General features: G+C 39.2%; 1 protein-coding gene across 1 annotated transcript in view; it reads right to left on the bottom strand.

The window, feature by feature from the left end:
* Positions 1 to 4,016: 4,016 nt before the first annotated feature.
* skil (SKI-like proto-oncogene) overlaps positions 4,017 to 16,213 on the bottom strand; it is a 36,701-nt gene continuing 24,504 nt past the window's right edge. Inside the window, exons 5-8 of the mRNA XM_015389739.1 lie at positions 12,947 to 13,089; positions 10,686 to 11,053; positions 9,247 to 9,477; positions 4,017 to 8,359 (exon numbers count right to left, since the gene is read on the bottom strand). Coding sequence (XP_015245225.1) covers positions 8,105 to 8,359; positions 9,247 to 9,477; positions 10,686 to 11,053; positions 12,947 to 13,089 — 997 coding nt within the window. The 3' untranslated portion in view covers positions 4,017 to 8,104. The remainder of the gene's footprint in view (positions 8,360 to 9,246; positions 9,478 to 10,685; positions 11,054 to 12,946; positions 13,090 to 16,213) is intronic.

Raw genomic sequence — 16,213 nt, forward strand, 5'->3', positions numbered from 1 at the left:
AGAAACAGCGCTACAGCTACATTATTGTTTGACATCTGTTATGACATTTTTTGGTTATTTAGTCCTTTGTAGTTCCTTTGTTTTTGGTTAGTTAGGATTAATTTTGGTGAATTATTTTTAAAAATAGACAGTCCATTTTTTTTTTTTACCAGCGTAAGAGAAACATGGAGGAAATGTTTGTCTTTTCTTGTTTGCTTGCCTGAGGAGAAAATAAACTGAGAAAACTAAAGGAGTTTACCTGGAACATGTTTTCTTTTGCCTGCATAAAAGTAGTCCACAGTGCATCGGTATATATATATATATATATATATAAAAAAGTATATATATATGCACAACACTACGACAAAAATTGGACTAAATTAGGAAATAAAACAGCATGATTTGCTGTAAGGAGAGCGAAGTCAGAGGAAACTCCTAAATTACAGAAGAAAACCTACTACCAGGTTAGCTCTGGGGAGACTGTTACTATGGTGACTAAAACAGAGGTTTAGGAAACTCTCATTGCGAACCAAACCAAACGGACCCCAGTGCTTCACATCCCACTTAGTTATTTTTATCAGTTTAAGTGAGAATTAAGAACATCAACTCAAAATTTACAGATGAACATTTCTGAGATTAAATAAAAAGAAGATAAAGTGAAAAAAACAATCAGTGACTGATAAAGCCACCCTTTTTTTCAATAAGGGTTAGCAGCCTGTCCATAGAGTCCGTCAGTTTTTTGATGTGTTGTCCTTCAAATTTTTGTGCGACAGTGACTACAGCCTCCCACACTATTGATAGAGATTGGCTGTTTTCCTTCACCGTAAGTCTCCCATTTAAGAGGTGTCCGCAAGTTCTCAATAGGGTTTAATTCAGGTGAGTATGGAGGCCAAGTACTTATTCTCTTATCTTTAAGGATCGCCACACAGTGAAGTACTTCCATGCATGCGATGGAGCATTCTCCTGTATAATATTTCATAGTCTTCTTGAAAAATGTAGACATTTTCCTGTACCAATGTTTGAAGGAAGTGTCTTCCAAAAACTTCCAAAAAAGTAAAAAAAACAAACCACTGGATTTTGTTTTCCAAGTTTGAAGACGTTTCTTTTCCCATCAAGGAAGCTTTTTCAGTTCAAAATGTCAGGATTAGCGTTGAGTTCAAAGCTTTAAAAGGTAGCCCAACAAAGCCTTGGTTTGGCTTAGAAAACACGCAGATTAAACCGGAAGAACAGCCCCTTAGTAATGGGGAGTCGCTAAGGTTTGCCTGCAATACCCGATTCTGGTCTATGCCTCTGAAAAGAAGGAGTCGTTAGGGGCATTTTTGGCCTGGCTGACCAGGCCCAACAATGTCAGGTCTACTGCCATCTTCTAAAAATAGGCAGTAGACTTGGGAGTTAAATTGGAAGTCTATCTTCAATGTAAAAAGGTCCAACTAGCTCAACTTTAATATTATCAGCCCAAACAAGTACCCAGCCTCCGCCTTGCTGACGTCTGAGTGAAACGCTGTACCAATTACTGAACCAGCCACGCCCCCATCCATCTGGTCCGACAAAAGTTACTCCTCTGATCAGTCCATAATATTTAAAAAAATATATGTCTTCAGATATTTATTGGCCCAGTCTTGATATTTCAACCCGTCTCGTTCAGTAGTGGTCAGGTTTCCTTACCTCCCTCATGTCTCTGGGAACCAAACATCTTGTACCTCTGGGTTTTCCAGGTAGGTTGCAGTTCCTGTAAAGTCAAAGCGCTGGGGGATAATGGGTTCTTGGTAGCTTCACCTTTTACTATTCCCAAATTTTTGGCAATTTTTTTTTGCACCTTTTTTTCTCAACATGTTTCTTGCTGCATTCCTCTAAAAATCTTTTTTCAATTTTGGACTTTTCAGAGTCAATTAAATCTCTTTTATGGCCTATTTTGCCAGAGGAAAAGAAGCTTCCTTAATAATTAAACACACCCTAACCTTGTTGATCACCTTTTTTTTAGGCACATGTACATGTACATAAATTGATTTATTTGCTAACTTTATCAACTTTTGGAACAGTACAGGCCTTTTTAGTTAAATAAGAGACGGTACTATTGTTGGTGTTATGGACTAAAAGAAGTGGAATAAGTTTGATTAAGTAAGTTTCGTGACTTCATACCTCTTTTAAGACAGTCAGAAGTACTAAATTATACATATAACAATTATCTATGACATTAATTTTGAAATGTGTACCGGTATATGAGATTTGTATTTTTAATTGGTTTATCTGTAATAAAGTTATACATTCTTTTGTTATATTCAATAAGCAATCAAGTTTATACTGCTTGGATTTGGAAAATATGCATAAAAAATGACGATATGGTCAAAACTATAACTTGCCTAATAATTGTTCACACAGTGGCATGTCTAATATACTTAGTGGTTATTATCTCCACCCTTTTTCTGGCTATCTTGGCCACACTATTCCCTCTGCCAGCGAGAATGCTGTCATACCTGGATCTGAACATTGGCTGTGCTTTATAATCCACCTCCTGCTAGTGGCTGTTTTATGTGCAGTCTGTCAACCCTTGCAGTTATCGCAGGGGGTTGGCAGCAATTCTGCAGACAGCTTCTCCTTGGTTAATTTTAGCCTCAATGCAAAGGTAAAGACACTGGAATTGAGAAGGAAGAAAGGCAACTGAAATGTAATTATTGAATTTTATTTAGAAAAAACATGTCTGGCTTGCATGGAAAAAAAAAAAGAAATGTGTTTAAACTACATATAGGGCCATAATAGCTGCATTTCTTTGGTTTCTACACAGCTTTGTTAAGGAATCAACACAAATAGCCATTCATGGATTTGATTGATTCTAACTTTTAGTGTAAATGTTCCTCAACAATAAGAGCAATTAAGATACACCAGCACCTGTACAGAGTATATAGTCCAAAGCTAGTATTCTAGCCATTTTTTTCTAACCGAGAGAAGCTAAAACGTCCTTTTTTTCTTGCAGCTTTAAGTAATATCTTTGCCAAACAGGGATGCAGGATAAGGATGAAACTGCCACTCCATAAGCATAGATATTCAGTTAAAGGATTGATTGAAACTTTGCACCTCTACAATGCCAGCTGTCAGGACTAAAATGGTAGAAATCAATAAGATTTCCTTGTTCTCCACTAAGTTGAAATAACCACAATGCATTGTGGTGTTTGACTTATGGGAACTAGCCTCTTAGCGGTGCTATAGTTATACCTCAGGAGTTCATGGACTCTTCCTTCTAGTGAAAGGCTCTCTGATCAAGCATTGTGTTAGAAATGTAAGAGATGCTTAAGCTTTGTTAAAAAGAACTAAAATCAGAACGTTAAATGAAAAAAAACTTTAGCTTTTTATAGTTTTTTAATTTGAGCTCTTGCTACAACTTACAGCTCCCTTGTTGTGTGAGGGTTAATACTTTTAAATGATCAGTTTTAATAGGTTCTTCAATAGATTCTGGTTTTAAGGTCACATTTTCAACATAAATTAATTTTAGTTCCATTCATGTTCTGTTTAATTTAAATGTGCACATCATAAAGGGAGTTGCATTTACACTAAACCAAATGAAAATTAATTGCAGATGCGAAAAAACAATTTAACTGTTCATTTTCGGATGTTTATTATCAAACATTAGGAGAATTCTTAGATTTTTTTAACTGTACTGTTAAAAATGTAAATCTAAGTAAAATTTTCTTAAATTAAGTGCTTTTTTTCTTGAATTGAGCAGCTGAGACAATTTGCAAATGGAATAAAACAATTTACATTTAAAATAAGAGGTCTCTTATTTCAAGTGCATAATATCTAATTATCTTATTTTAAGGCTAAACATACCAATTCCATTGGCAGATCATCTTATTTAGCCATCCAATTTAAGGGTAAATACACTTATTTTAAGCAAGAAGAATTTCCTGGTACTTGAATCTAAAAAAAAAACAAAAAAAAAAAAACAGCCTTTAAAGTGTTTTCCCCAGTTTCATGAAAAAGCTTCCAGCTAGTTTTTATATATGCAAAGAGAACAAAAGACAAACAACGTTAGATTTGACACTACAGAACTTTACTTGAATTTGATCCAAGTTCATCGTCTATACAGGATTTATTTACAAGATTTGAAATCAAGGAATAAAGAAGATAATAAAAAAAAAAATCCAGAAATAAAACAATAAAAATAATCCACTAGATACAACTGAGGTATCGTCTAAAAGCATTTACAGGTTTGTCATTTAATGATGCTCAACAGTTAGATGCAGTGTCCTCTGCTTTGAAAAAAAAAAAACTTTTATATCACAACATGAGGTAGGAGAACAGTGTCTCTAATTCATGCAAGAAAATAAAAAGAAAGTCTCATCACACTGTAGTATTGGCAACATAGTATGCAATGGTCACACACAGACACTGCTGTTCATCTTTCCAAACAGCACTGATGGGAAAGCAATATATTTAGGTTTCTTTTATTTAACCATCTTTAAAAATGTGTAAATTCCACCTTTAATCAAGAATTGGAGTCTCCTGCAGTCAATCTGTGGGGCCTCCTTTTTATTTTCATCAGTTTGGCAAAATCCATCCCTGTACAAAACACATCTAAGTTCTTAAAAAAGCTGCAAAAACAAAACAAAAGGCCCAGCATGCCGTCTAAGGAGTTTCCTCTGCTACTCGTCAGATATAGATGGAACAAAAAGACTAAACGGTGCCCACTTGTTTATAAGATGCAAACTACTTTGAAAGAAGAAAAAAATATGTTTCAGGTTTATTTTCTGCTGCAGAAGCAAATAGAATTAAAAATAATACTGATTAGCATCTGACGGGTTAATACATGATTTATATGTTAATAAAAGCAAAAGAATTCAATACAGACCGAATTATTCTACAGTTTACAATCTTCATAATCAAACTCTGGCATAATATCCTGGCCAACCCCAGAGAGAAGGAAAACTTTGCACATGTTCAATAATTCATGCAGATGAGCCTTTTAAAGGATCTATGGAGATAAATGAGTCTTTGGGCTTTTTTTTTTTTTTTTTTTCTCAAACAATAAAGAAGAGTGTAACTTGGCGACACAAACTGTAAAGGTAGCAAAACATGCAAACTTTTTTTTTTCTTTTTTTTTTTCCCTCCAAATGAGTTCTTGAGCATTTTTTTTTAAATTTAGATAAAAAGGAAAAGGTTCAAATAACAAAAAAAACAGCCTGTCATGATATAATTTATAAAAACAACAGCGTCGGTTCTGAAAGTGGAGTAAGAGTGTGTAGCAAATGTTTTTTTTATCTTTTTATATATTTTTTTTATCATGTCTGAGCAAACCATGCACTTCATTCCCCCACATCCACTCCAGAAAATCCATCTGAGAAGTCCTTTTTTTTTTCTTCCTTTCTCTCGAAAATTAAAGAAAGCAAAAACATTTCGGCCCAACAAAGCCTCACCTGTGATCCAAATGTTATAACCTTTTAAAGATTATTTATATAATAACAGTTAATATATTAATGACTACTTTATTTACACAGTGAATATAAATCTTTTGTTAATATGTTAAATATTTTCTTTCATCATCTTTATAAATGTTTTAAATGCAACAACAGTAGAGTGTACATTTGTTCCACCTGCACTCTGCCTGCTCCTTAAGGTCGGTCTCTGTAAAGGGAGGCGGGATAAGAAAATCTGCATGAAACAGGATGGAGCACAGTGGAATGTCTTGTCAATTTTAAGAGCAGATGCATAAAAAAACAAAAAAAAGAAGCTCAGAGTTTTTGCAGAGGACGATCCATGGCAGTTATTTATACACACTCACTCACTCACTCACACAGACGCTCACAGGGATCTTTTTATAGTGCCGATAAAAAGCGCTTAAGCCTGGGCGTTAGGAGATTCCTCGTCTGCTCGCCCTCCTGGGCATCTGAACGGATCTGGATGTGGGTCATCCACCAGAGGGTGGCTGGAGGGCCCCAGACATCAGCAGCTGCCTGAAAGGTGGGGGGGGCTCTCCCTCTGGAGACGCGCGGCATCAGGGCCACCCAGCCTGATATGAGTGAGGAAGGAGAGCCTCAATGCCCCCCTCCTCCTCCCTGCTTCATGCTGTTTGCTCAGCCAAGAAGAATAAGTGCAAAGAGGAGCCGAAACTGTACTGAATCAACAGCTTTCACCTGCGACCCACATTCTTTCTTTAGACGGCAGGAGAAGGGAGGGGGACCAAACCTTCTACTAACAATAAAGTAAAAAAAAAAAAGAAAGAAAGCAGACTGGAGCTTTGATCATCTGCTGGGAACGCTGGGGCCACCGTTCTGCATGGATGCCTGCAACACACTCCACTGTGTGCATACATGTGCAGGTTCTTCTATGTGTTGTCACGGTAACCCAGAAAGAGCTGCACCTGTGTCCAAATCGGGCATGCGGCCTGAGTGAGATCTGGGTACGATAGCATTGGAGGTAAATAGAGCGGTTTAAGGTTTTTACCCTGAAACCTAAAATTGAAATAAGTGATCTAGGTCTGCTGTCTGTTCACACCTCGTTTCCTTTGGCACTAAAAGGAATCGTCTGCAGCAAGATGTTTTGCATCTACTTTAATAAGCAAAAAAGTTTAAATATATTCCTACCATACTATTTGTAGAACATTTGGTTATATGAATTTAATGTTAAATATCCTATATCCACTTTGATGATGGGCTTTAATCCCTTATATCTGTATGAGTGTCACCTTGAGAGCTTCCCTTCTTCTGTGCAACCCCCTCTTCTTACACCTCTAACCAAAGCTTAAATAACTAATACACTTTACTATCCCTGAAAAGCAAAGGCTTTTTTCTTAAGGTTTCTGCCCTGATAAACACAACAGTTTGCAAAGTTTGAACTAGCACATCATGTGGTGTCCCCTCAGCTTTGGCACCCTGGGTGGGGAGCCATGATGCTGAGATCAACAGTTGCAAATTTGAAGTGCATCACTGGCAAAATGAATAAAAGTGGAAAATGTGTGTAAAACAAATTTTTTTTTTAGAAGAAAAAAAATACATCTGATTTTAGAATTTTAAAGAACATTCATCTTTGTAATTACTACAGTTATTTTACTTGTTATATCAATTTAATACACGAGCTTTTCAATAATCTAGAATAAAAAGCTGCTGATATTTGAAGAGCGATTCAATAACAAGCTTATAGCGGATAGTTAATTAGTCTGATTAACTGGAAAATTTAACTTTTGCAGAACCAGAAATATTATTAGCCAAACGGGGCTTTTTTTTATAAGCGTGCAGGAAAGTGTAGCAACTATTTTAATCCTGTTAAATGGCAAAGTGTACAAAAAGTTGGGAGGGGGCAATGTTTCATTTCTGCTCTGTACCCCATACCACTGGAGAAACCTATTGGCTTATTGCAGGAATTGGATCGGTAGTACTAGAAAACCTTTGCAAACATTTATATCGGTATAAGACCCACAGCCAGAACCGCTGCTGCTCTGTTTGACGCAGGATGCAGACCAACCAATCGGAGTGAAGAGGAAATCTGCCCTTCAGGCTGGAATAGCTAGGTAAATCTGGGGGCGGGGGGATCACACTCAGTCACTCTGACTTCAGCGTCACTACTGGCATATATCTATTGAGGTTCTACATCTGCACATTACAAATGTCTGTTTTTGTACAGTAAAGGTCTTTTTTTCTGTCCATAAAGACTTAAACTTGAATGTGTTTATATTTCTTTGTTTTTATAAGGAGTCCCAAAGAAAATATATATTTTCATATATATGTAGAGAGAGCTGGCTCGTGACCATTTGACCTTCATGTTTATAAAGTCTGTAGGTACCAGCTGCCCTGTTAGCATAGAGTTTCATCAGTGAGGAGACGGGAGTCCAAAATCCAGTCTTTAGCTTCAGGAAGCAGGGAGCAGCAAGGACTGTGATCCGGTGGGGGTGGATAGAGATGGGACTTCCTGTCTCTAAAGCAGCTATTAGTTCAGTAAAAACTATAAATTAAATCAAACGTACATGCCCAAAAATCTTTAAATACTGTTTAAAGAGAGGACTGAGAATAATAAAAAAGAAACACAACATAAATCTTGTAGTTATACTTTTAAAAAATGGGTAGAAGGGGAGCCTTGGGGAACTGTTTGTGGCTGCAGAGTCGCCGAGTGACTCGGAAAACAATTAAGCAGGTTGCAGTTACTTCAGGCCGGCCACCGGGACCTCCAGCATGGAGGAAGAGCAGGGTGGAGAGTGGGTGTTCATGGATCCTGTGGCGGGGGTGAGAGGAGGGGATGGGCTGCCTCCCATCATACCAGACTGGGCCATCTGCTGCTTGAGCTGGGCGATGGTGTGCTCCAGCTTCTCCCGTGCCTCGCGCTCCCGGTGAAGCTCCTCCTGCAGTTCCTGCCGGTCGCTCTCTGCCTGCTCCAGCCTCTGCCGCAGCTCCGACAACTGGAAGGGGGCGGGAGAGGTCAGGTTAGGGTTAAAACTGTCGGAGGGCTCACAGTGCTGCATTTAACTTTGCTTAACGGTCTGAATCAGAAGAAAATCCAGTCAGGTTTTCTTAAAGGATTTGACCTGCTGATCCAAATGTTGTCCGACTTTAACAACAACACATCAAATCTCAGTCGATTAAAATATTATAAGCATAATAAATGTAGCAATCATGAACAAGGACAAAAAGCTGTTCACAGGTAATTAAAGCTACCGTAAATAAAGAGCAATCCATCTGAAGGTCATTAACCTATAAAATGATTTAGTATAAACTATTTTTATTAAACCTAAATACATTAAAATATGATTGCAGAATAAAAAAAAAACACTGCAGGATGTTACATAGAGCCACCCTCTGTGTGGTAAACAAGGGCAACACTGCAGCATTATGCCAGAAAATACATTCAGAGATATTGCCTCATGTCCTCCTACAGCAGCTAAAACAAGGAATAAAACTCGGGACTTGTCAATATTCTGAAAGCACAACCTCCTTGCCAGCTGGTAGAGGAACTGGGTTAAGAGCTGGAGGGAGTGGAAGGAGGCAGGAGGAGCCTGAGCAGCAGACTGGATGTAAAACTTTAGCCCTGAGCTCAGGCCAACATAACTCCGTCTGTCTCCAGGTTTTATCTACTGGAAACCCAAACAATGGCCCCAAGTGTGTTTTTACATTCCAGCACAGCAAATCTTTCTGGACAAACATGACGTGAAACTGAAGAAGAGGGAGTGCCATAGTTCCTAGTCAAGACACAAGCTTTTCTAGATAAAAACAGCTCATTAAATACGTGCTGTTAATGTCGCTGCAATCCAAGGTGACGTTTTGAAAACTAGAATCTTTGGAGTCATACCTGTGCAGCATAGTGGGCCTCCTGCTGCCGTTGGGCCCCGGGCTCACAGGCGCAGGCCTGCTGTCGGAGCTGCTCCAGACGGGTCTCCAGTTCCAGTTGCTCCTGGCGGGCTTGGCCGAGCCGTCGAGCCTGCTCGCTGTGCACCGCCTCCAGCTCGCTGCGGAGCTCCCGCTGCTCGGCGCTAAGCTCCCGTAGCCTCGCCGCTTCACCCCCACGCAACGCCTCCAGTTCCTAAACAGAGAATCCAAAAATTTGAATAATGATCCACCACATCGACAATAGGAAGGAAAAAAAGAAAAACAAACAAGAACATTTTGCTTTACAGCTTTTCCACAGGGGGGTTATATTTCATGCTTGTAATGCTGCCAAAAATTCCAACAAAATCCCAAACTGTCTTTTTTAACCTCCAACTCTCATCTACATTTATTTATGAGCAATTTTGGCAAACAAACTAATCCTTTAACCCCTTTTACTCTGATATGCCTAAATAATTCAAGTCTATTCTCTTAAAAAAACACCTATGTACCAATCTCAAAATAATCTAGCTGCTTGTGAAGCCCTCAGTTGGACATCAGTGACCGCTCAAGTTGTAGAGACAACTGAAGCAGAATTAGCTTATGAAACAATATGCTACGCTATAAATAACTTACACTCTGTTTAGTTCGCAACTAAAGCAAAACTGGAAGAACAGAAAAATCTAGGGCCAGGAGAGCACTGAGCCAAGAATCAGTCAAAAGGTCTAAAGTTACTTCAGAGGAGCTGCAGAGAGTCACAGCTCAGGTGGGACTCCATCATTATTAGTCTTAATACATTTGGGATAAAAATGACAAAAAAATATATCCAGCTTAATGTTTGCCACAAAGAAAAGGAGTACAAGAAGAAGTTTGGTCAGAGTACAACAAAACAGAACCGTTGAGAAAAACTGACACTCCATCGTCATGATAACAAGTTCTGTTAAGAAACAGAGGTGGCGCCATCATGGTGTGGGGAATTTCATGGGTTTTATTTTTGGCAGGGCTGACAAAACTAGGTGGGCTGTTTGAAGTAAACACAGAGCAATCGAGGAAATAAAGCAAAGAGCCGTAATACAGGCTGATTACTAAGGTAGCCCCCACCTTTAAGAGTTTTAATGAAAGAGACTTTGAAAACTATGTGTCCATATTGAAAACTTGTTTTGCTTCACTATATAAAAAAATCCTATTAAATACTTTGAAGTTTATATTTCAGACTGGAAAAAAATATGGAAAAAGTTTAGAGAGTAGGAAATAAATTGAAAAGGAAATATAGTATATATTAAAACAATATTTCCTAATGCATGAAATGTTTAAAGTGACTAGTGGAGCAGTCGGTTGGTGCCACCTCTGCATCAAAGAGGCTTTGATGTCAACAGCTAGTCTGCTTCATCTTGGGCTCATTTCTGTTTCCATCGACCAACTCACCATTTCCAACTGCTGCTGCTTCTGTAGGGTGGAGTTGAGCTTCTCCTGCTGCCTGCTGTACATCTGCATGATTTCCACAACAATCCTGTCCTTGTCATCCTCCACCCCCCCCACCACGGCGCCGCTCATAGCAGAGCTTGCGTCCTTAGACGCTGCTTCCGTTTCCGACAGCAACGACGCAGGCCGAGGAAGAGTTGCAGGAGGAGGAGTGTGGGAGGGGATGTGGGTGGCTTTCTTGCAGCACGGGCTAATCGTCTCCATGGAAACTGCCTGGGTTTGGCTTTCCCGCTCAGTGGCCAAGGCAGCAGCCACACTCTGGGATTTGGCCTGCTCGGCGCCGCCGGTGACAGGAGGCGACGCGTGGAGATCTGAGGAAGGCAGGAGGGGGAGGAGGAGAATAATAATTAAAAAATAAAGAAAGAGAAGTAGAGGAAGTGGTTGAAAGACAAAGTGTGAGCTGTAGTGGTGTGTACGCTTAGTAACACCCTCATACATCCTCAGAAAACCTCACACTTCTTCCGAGGGAACCAAACACTCGCCTACAATTTCTATGCATTTGCCCTCGGTCACAGAAACAGGAATAAAGGGCCATGTGTGGGAGCGCCGCTCCATTCCGTCTCCTTCTTTCTCTAAACTCTGGTTTGTTTCCCTGAGTGCGGTCTTCAAGGTGTACATCATGGGAAACATTAGGTAGGATGCTAATCTGTGGCACAGATCATCATTCAAACTGATTCAAAGCCACAGAGCTAATATTAGATCCTCTATTCAAACCAGTGGTTTGGTGGAGATGAGGCTAAAAGCTGCACTGCAGGATGTCGCTCTACAGCCTACTTTTTGAAACATCCTAAAGTAGAAAATAAAAATCGAGGTAGGTTTGGAAAAATGCAGGAAAGATGGAGGAAAGCTCACTGTGAGAGAAGTGGGTGGAGGATTTGACAGCAGACTGAGAGATGAAGGCAGCCAGAGAAGGAAGAGACAATGATGGATAGATGGACGGAAGAGAAGCGAGGGAACAGACGGAGAGTCGGCTCAGAGAGGCAGCACTGCTGGCTGCCAGGAAAACAGGGAGAGAGGGAGGGTAGAGGGAAAGAAGACAGATTGGTTAGAAGCAGAGAGAGAGATGCAGCCTGGCAGTCAGACGGCGCATTAATAACGACAGAGGGAAACTGTTCACCGATTCAGCCTCTATATGTGAACGCATGACAGGGAGGAGGAGGTCACCGGCGCCTCAGACGTGCAGAAGCCCGCAGTGTAGTGAATCGAAGGTCAGCGAGTGACTCTGCATCAGCGCAGGCTGCAGAGTTAAGTGCTGGAAGTTGCTGCTGAGCATGTGTCAGCTCTGAGTGAGCTGCTTGAACTTGATACGCCTGTCATTTATGCTTATGCTGCATGCAAACAGCTGCTGCTTGCTGTATTAATGTCGAGTATTTATAGTAGACACACGTCAGACTGTGTCCAACAGGCAAACACTAGAGTACTAATTAAATATGAAGGATTCATTTGATGGGAAAATAGCAGCGTTGGAAATGATTTACCATTAAATTAGACCAAATTAATATTAATGAACGTTCTGTGTTCTACACTGGCATTTGCTAAGCACTGTTAAAGGAAATGTTGCACAGCAGAGAGAGTTCTACCAACATATTAGCTTCATAAAGGCTCAAGATATAAACATATGGTAAAATCTGTCAATACTTATTTAGGAGTTCAATATTCATGTAACAACTCTGGTAATTATTTCACTTATTAAAAACAAAATCAGCCGATTTAAACTAAAGAACCCTCTGCAATTATTCACGCTTCTGATAAACAGATGTAAAAATAACTTTAAACAGACCTAATCTAAAATCTAACATTAAATTTCTTCTGATTTAACAAACCAAATGTTTAGATGTTTACCTTGAACACTGGTTTAAAGCATCATATGGGATGTTGCCTACTAACTTAACTATTAGTAAATGTTTCCAGAGTGTAAGAGAATAAAGTTAAAATAAATCTACTACTTCAACCAGAACCGCTGTTCTACAACAGTAAGCAAAAGAGCATTATGTACAGCTAAATGAAAAAAATAAAATTTGGGGGGAAAATTTGGACTTCTTGTTCATTTTTTCCATGTGAAATAAAAATTAAGCAAGAAAATAAACGTTTTTATAAAGGTACCTTTTTCCAAAAGAAAGTATCATGAAATCTAAAGATAAAACTCTTTATAAACAAAAAAATGCATTTCAGCATCGATAGGTTTAGTTTGCGTTAGTACTGACCCATAGGCGGCTCTTCGTGGCCAAGCATCCGGCGGCTGTAGTGGTGTTTGAGCAGCGCCCCCAGCATCTCGGGGCTCATCTCCGCCTCCCTCCGCAGAGAAACGTTGGGAGCCACCATCTTATCATACGTGTACAGGTAGTAGCTGGGAAACGGAGGGACAGAGACATGCATGTAAGGATCGATGGCTTGTTCTTCAGTGCTTTTAATAACATTCCCTGCCATTTGAGCTAACAAACCTCTGTCTTTTAATCGGGATTATGCAAGACAGACCAGCACAAAGTAGCAACAAGTGTTTATTCTAAACAGCTTCCTCTCTGCTACAGATGAAAATTCCTGCAGCTTGATGTTTGTCCATATGGTATTTGTTTAATCTAAAATAAAATCCTCTGTAGAGTTCATATTCCTTATAACATAATCAGAAAATGATTGTATCCATTATTCAGACCTTAAAGGTACATACGTAATTGTTAAATGACATTTCTTTTATTTATATGCCAGTAGCTCACTTAAGTAGGGTACAATGTTTTTCTGAAAGATTAAAGTATCCTACTGCTGTACTAATTGTTCTTTTTGTAAATTACCCTTTATTTTATTGTTCAATTTCTTAGTAAACTAAATCCTTCATGTATATTTCCTATAACAAAATGGCTAGAGATGAGGTATGTTACTGTAAAAGTGTCCAGGGGGAAACACAATGAATCATAACGGGGCTAAGCCAGTTAGCATCTCCCAATATTAGGAAAGCAATGAAGAAAGTCCAAGGTCCAGTATGAAATAAAACCACAAAAAAGTATTTGCTTCCAAGAGTCTAATAATGCTTGGAATACAGTATTTAACATTGGTGTTCACTGAAGAGGAAGCTAAAATTGGGAATTAAGGTCTTGAGGTGGACTTTCTCGCCTAAAACATGTTAAAACTCCTTTTTTTCCAACTCAACAAAGCAAATAAAGCCACTCTCTGGATTGCAAGAAGAACAGAAAAGCTCAACGCCCAGAGCGTCGGGCATCACGAATCCAGAGCGTCTGACTTTGAAATTTGAGGCATTTGATGCCTTTTTAGCACTCAAAACATGCTTGGTGTGAATATACACCTTTACCAGAGCTGCTTTAAATCCATTTATTTAATCAATATAAGTTGACCTTGATGGATGTTGCTTTACCACGAGACATTGCAGGATGATCAGATTTAGGCTTTATTACACAGCTGTAATTTATCGCCATATAGCTTTCTGTTAGTTTTGTTGCTGCCTGCAGATAGCGCTCACTTTGGTTTATGTCAGCTCATTGTGGTCGGTGCTGGAATTCTATTTAGGCTAAAAAAGACATATTGCAACACTATCCAGAAGTACTCTTGGTTTACACAATCTTTTTTTTGTTTTTGTTTTTTTACTTGACTATGCCCCTTTAACAATAACTTTAAGCAAAACTACAACATTAACCTTAACCATAGAAAGATAGTTTTAGAAGTAACCCATTCTGAGTTTTACTTGTCTGGAAGATCGGCATATTTTGCAGGCTTTTGCAGATTTTATTTACACAGCATTTAAAAAATATATATTTTTCATCTCCGTTGGCAACATGATGTTAATCACTGTTATAATACTAATGCTGATACAGATGAATGGACTCTACTAATTAGGTGAGAGTTTTCTTCTTCACAATTAAGTTCTGCTGCATGTTTTTTTTATCTCAACATGTTAAAATACATCAAGGTCTCTGGCTGAAATATCAAGAAAAGCTGATGTAAAGCTGTTTGCTTTACATCAGCAGCATAAAAGTGTTAAAAAGTGGTTTACTTTGTGAGTATTTGCTCTAAATGGTGAAGAGTTATGGGCCCTTACAACAAACAAAAAAAACAAAGAGCAATCTCTGTTTGCTATCTCTATTAGCTCAAGGTAACGAGACAATCCTGACAGCAGAAGCTCCAAAAACCGACAGGGGGATAGGGATACTCCTTATCGAGTGTTGCCAGGATCTCAGCCTAAACAGACCTTCGGCTTATCATGTAGGTCCAGGTAATGGGGCGCGACGGGGAGACAGATACTGCCTGGAGATGCTCTGAAGTCACTAAGCCAACACTGCGTCTGTCTGGGAGCGAAGAGAGGAGAGAGGAGGAGCTCCTGCCCCCTCCCCCCACCAGCAGCAGCCCTGCTTCAGACAGCGCAGAGGCTGCAGCGGTGAACTAGGTTAAGTCTGACAGCTTAGTGGGACTACTCTACCAGCCAAGGCATACTTCCTCTCCCTCTGGATGGAAACAAAGCACTGCCTACTTGTCTGTGAGAGAATATCAAGCTCCTTCACTCATATCAACTCAGACATAATAGAATAATGCAAAGCAGGACTGTATTAGACACATGCCCCACTAAAAGGATGTCTGTGGCAAGATAAAATGTAACTCTGTCTGGATCTAAACTGCTGCTCTAATCTGACTGGAATTGTTTACATGTGACATCTAACGAAGCCACAAGGTGATCACGGCTCTAATCTCTCCTTTCCACCTCCCATCCTCCTATGTGTCTGACCTGACGTCTATGAGAGAAGCAGTCAGATGCTGCAGTGGCTCAGTAAACCCTGTAATTCCAGTCTTTAATCTGGGAGAGATTACTGCATTAGCTAAAACCAAGCTACAGCCGAGGGGACTCTGAAGCAACTAGAGGAGAAGCTGAGAGGGTCGGAGGGAACAGACAGGACTGGACGGCTGTTATTTGGAGTCTGGGAGAAACCCAATTTTTCACTTTGACAATACCAACCAAGAGAAAAGAACCATGAAAAAGCCTGTCATGAAAAGCAAAAATTATAAAAGACCATCCAGTAAAGTTTGACAAGGAGCTACAACACAACGGCCCCATTACTTCTCATTTCTAGTTGTTGTTTTTTTTTTTTTTTTTAAACATCAGTATCGATTATATCATTATAAAAACAATGATGTTCACAATTACTAATTCTAATAGTTTTAGCAACGACTTTCAGCAATCATATCATGAATGGAAACTATTTTTACTTTTTACTCCCTTTTTACAGCTTATTTTTTTATTAATTGACCTTTTTTTTTAAGGAAAGTTGCTGAATGTTAATAATCAGATTTCTTTGCTTGTTTGAACAATAACGGCTTTACTTTCTCATCCTTAACCCTTCCCTGAGTTTGTTATATCTACTAAACAAACTAAGTTAAGATTTCCTTAATAGAAACGCATTCTTTGAGGAAGACTAAACCCACCAAGACACCAAGTTTTATAGTTTATAGTAATGTTTTTTTTTGTATTGTTA

Source organism: Cyprinodon variegatus, unplaced genomic scaffold (genome assembly GCF_000732505.1).
Source record: "Cyprinodon variegatus isolate N-32 unplaced genomic scaffold, C_variegatus-1.0 Scaffold471, whole genome shotgun sequence".
Lineage (NCBI taxonomy): Eukaryota > Metazoa > Chordata > Actinopteri > Cyprinodontiformes > Cyprinodontidae > Cyprinodon > Cyprinodon variegatus.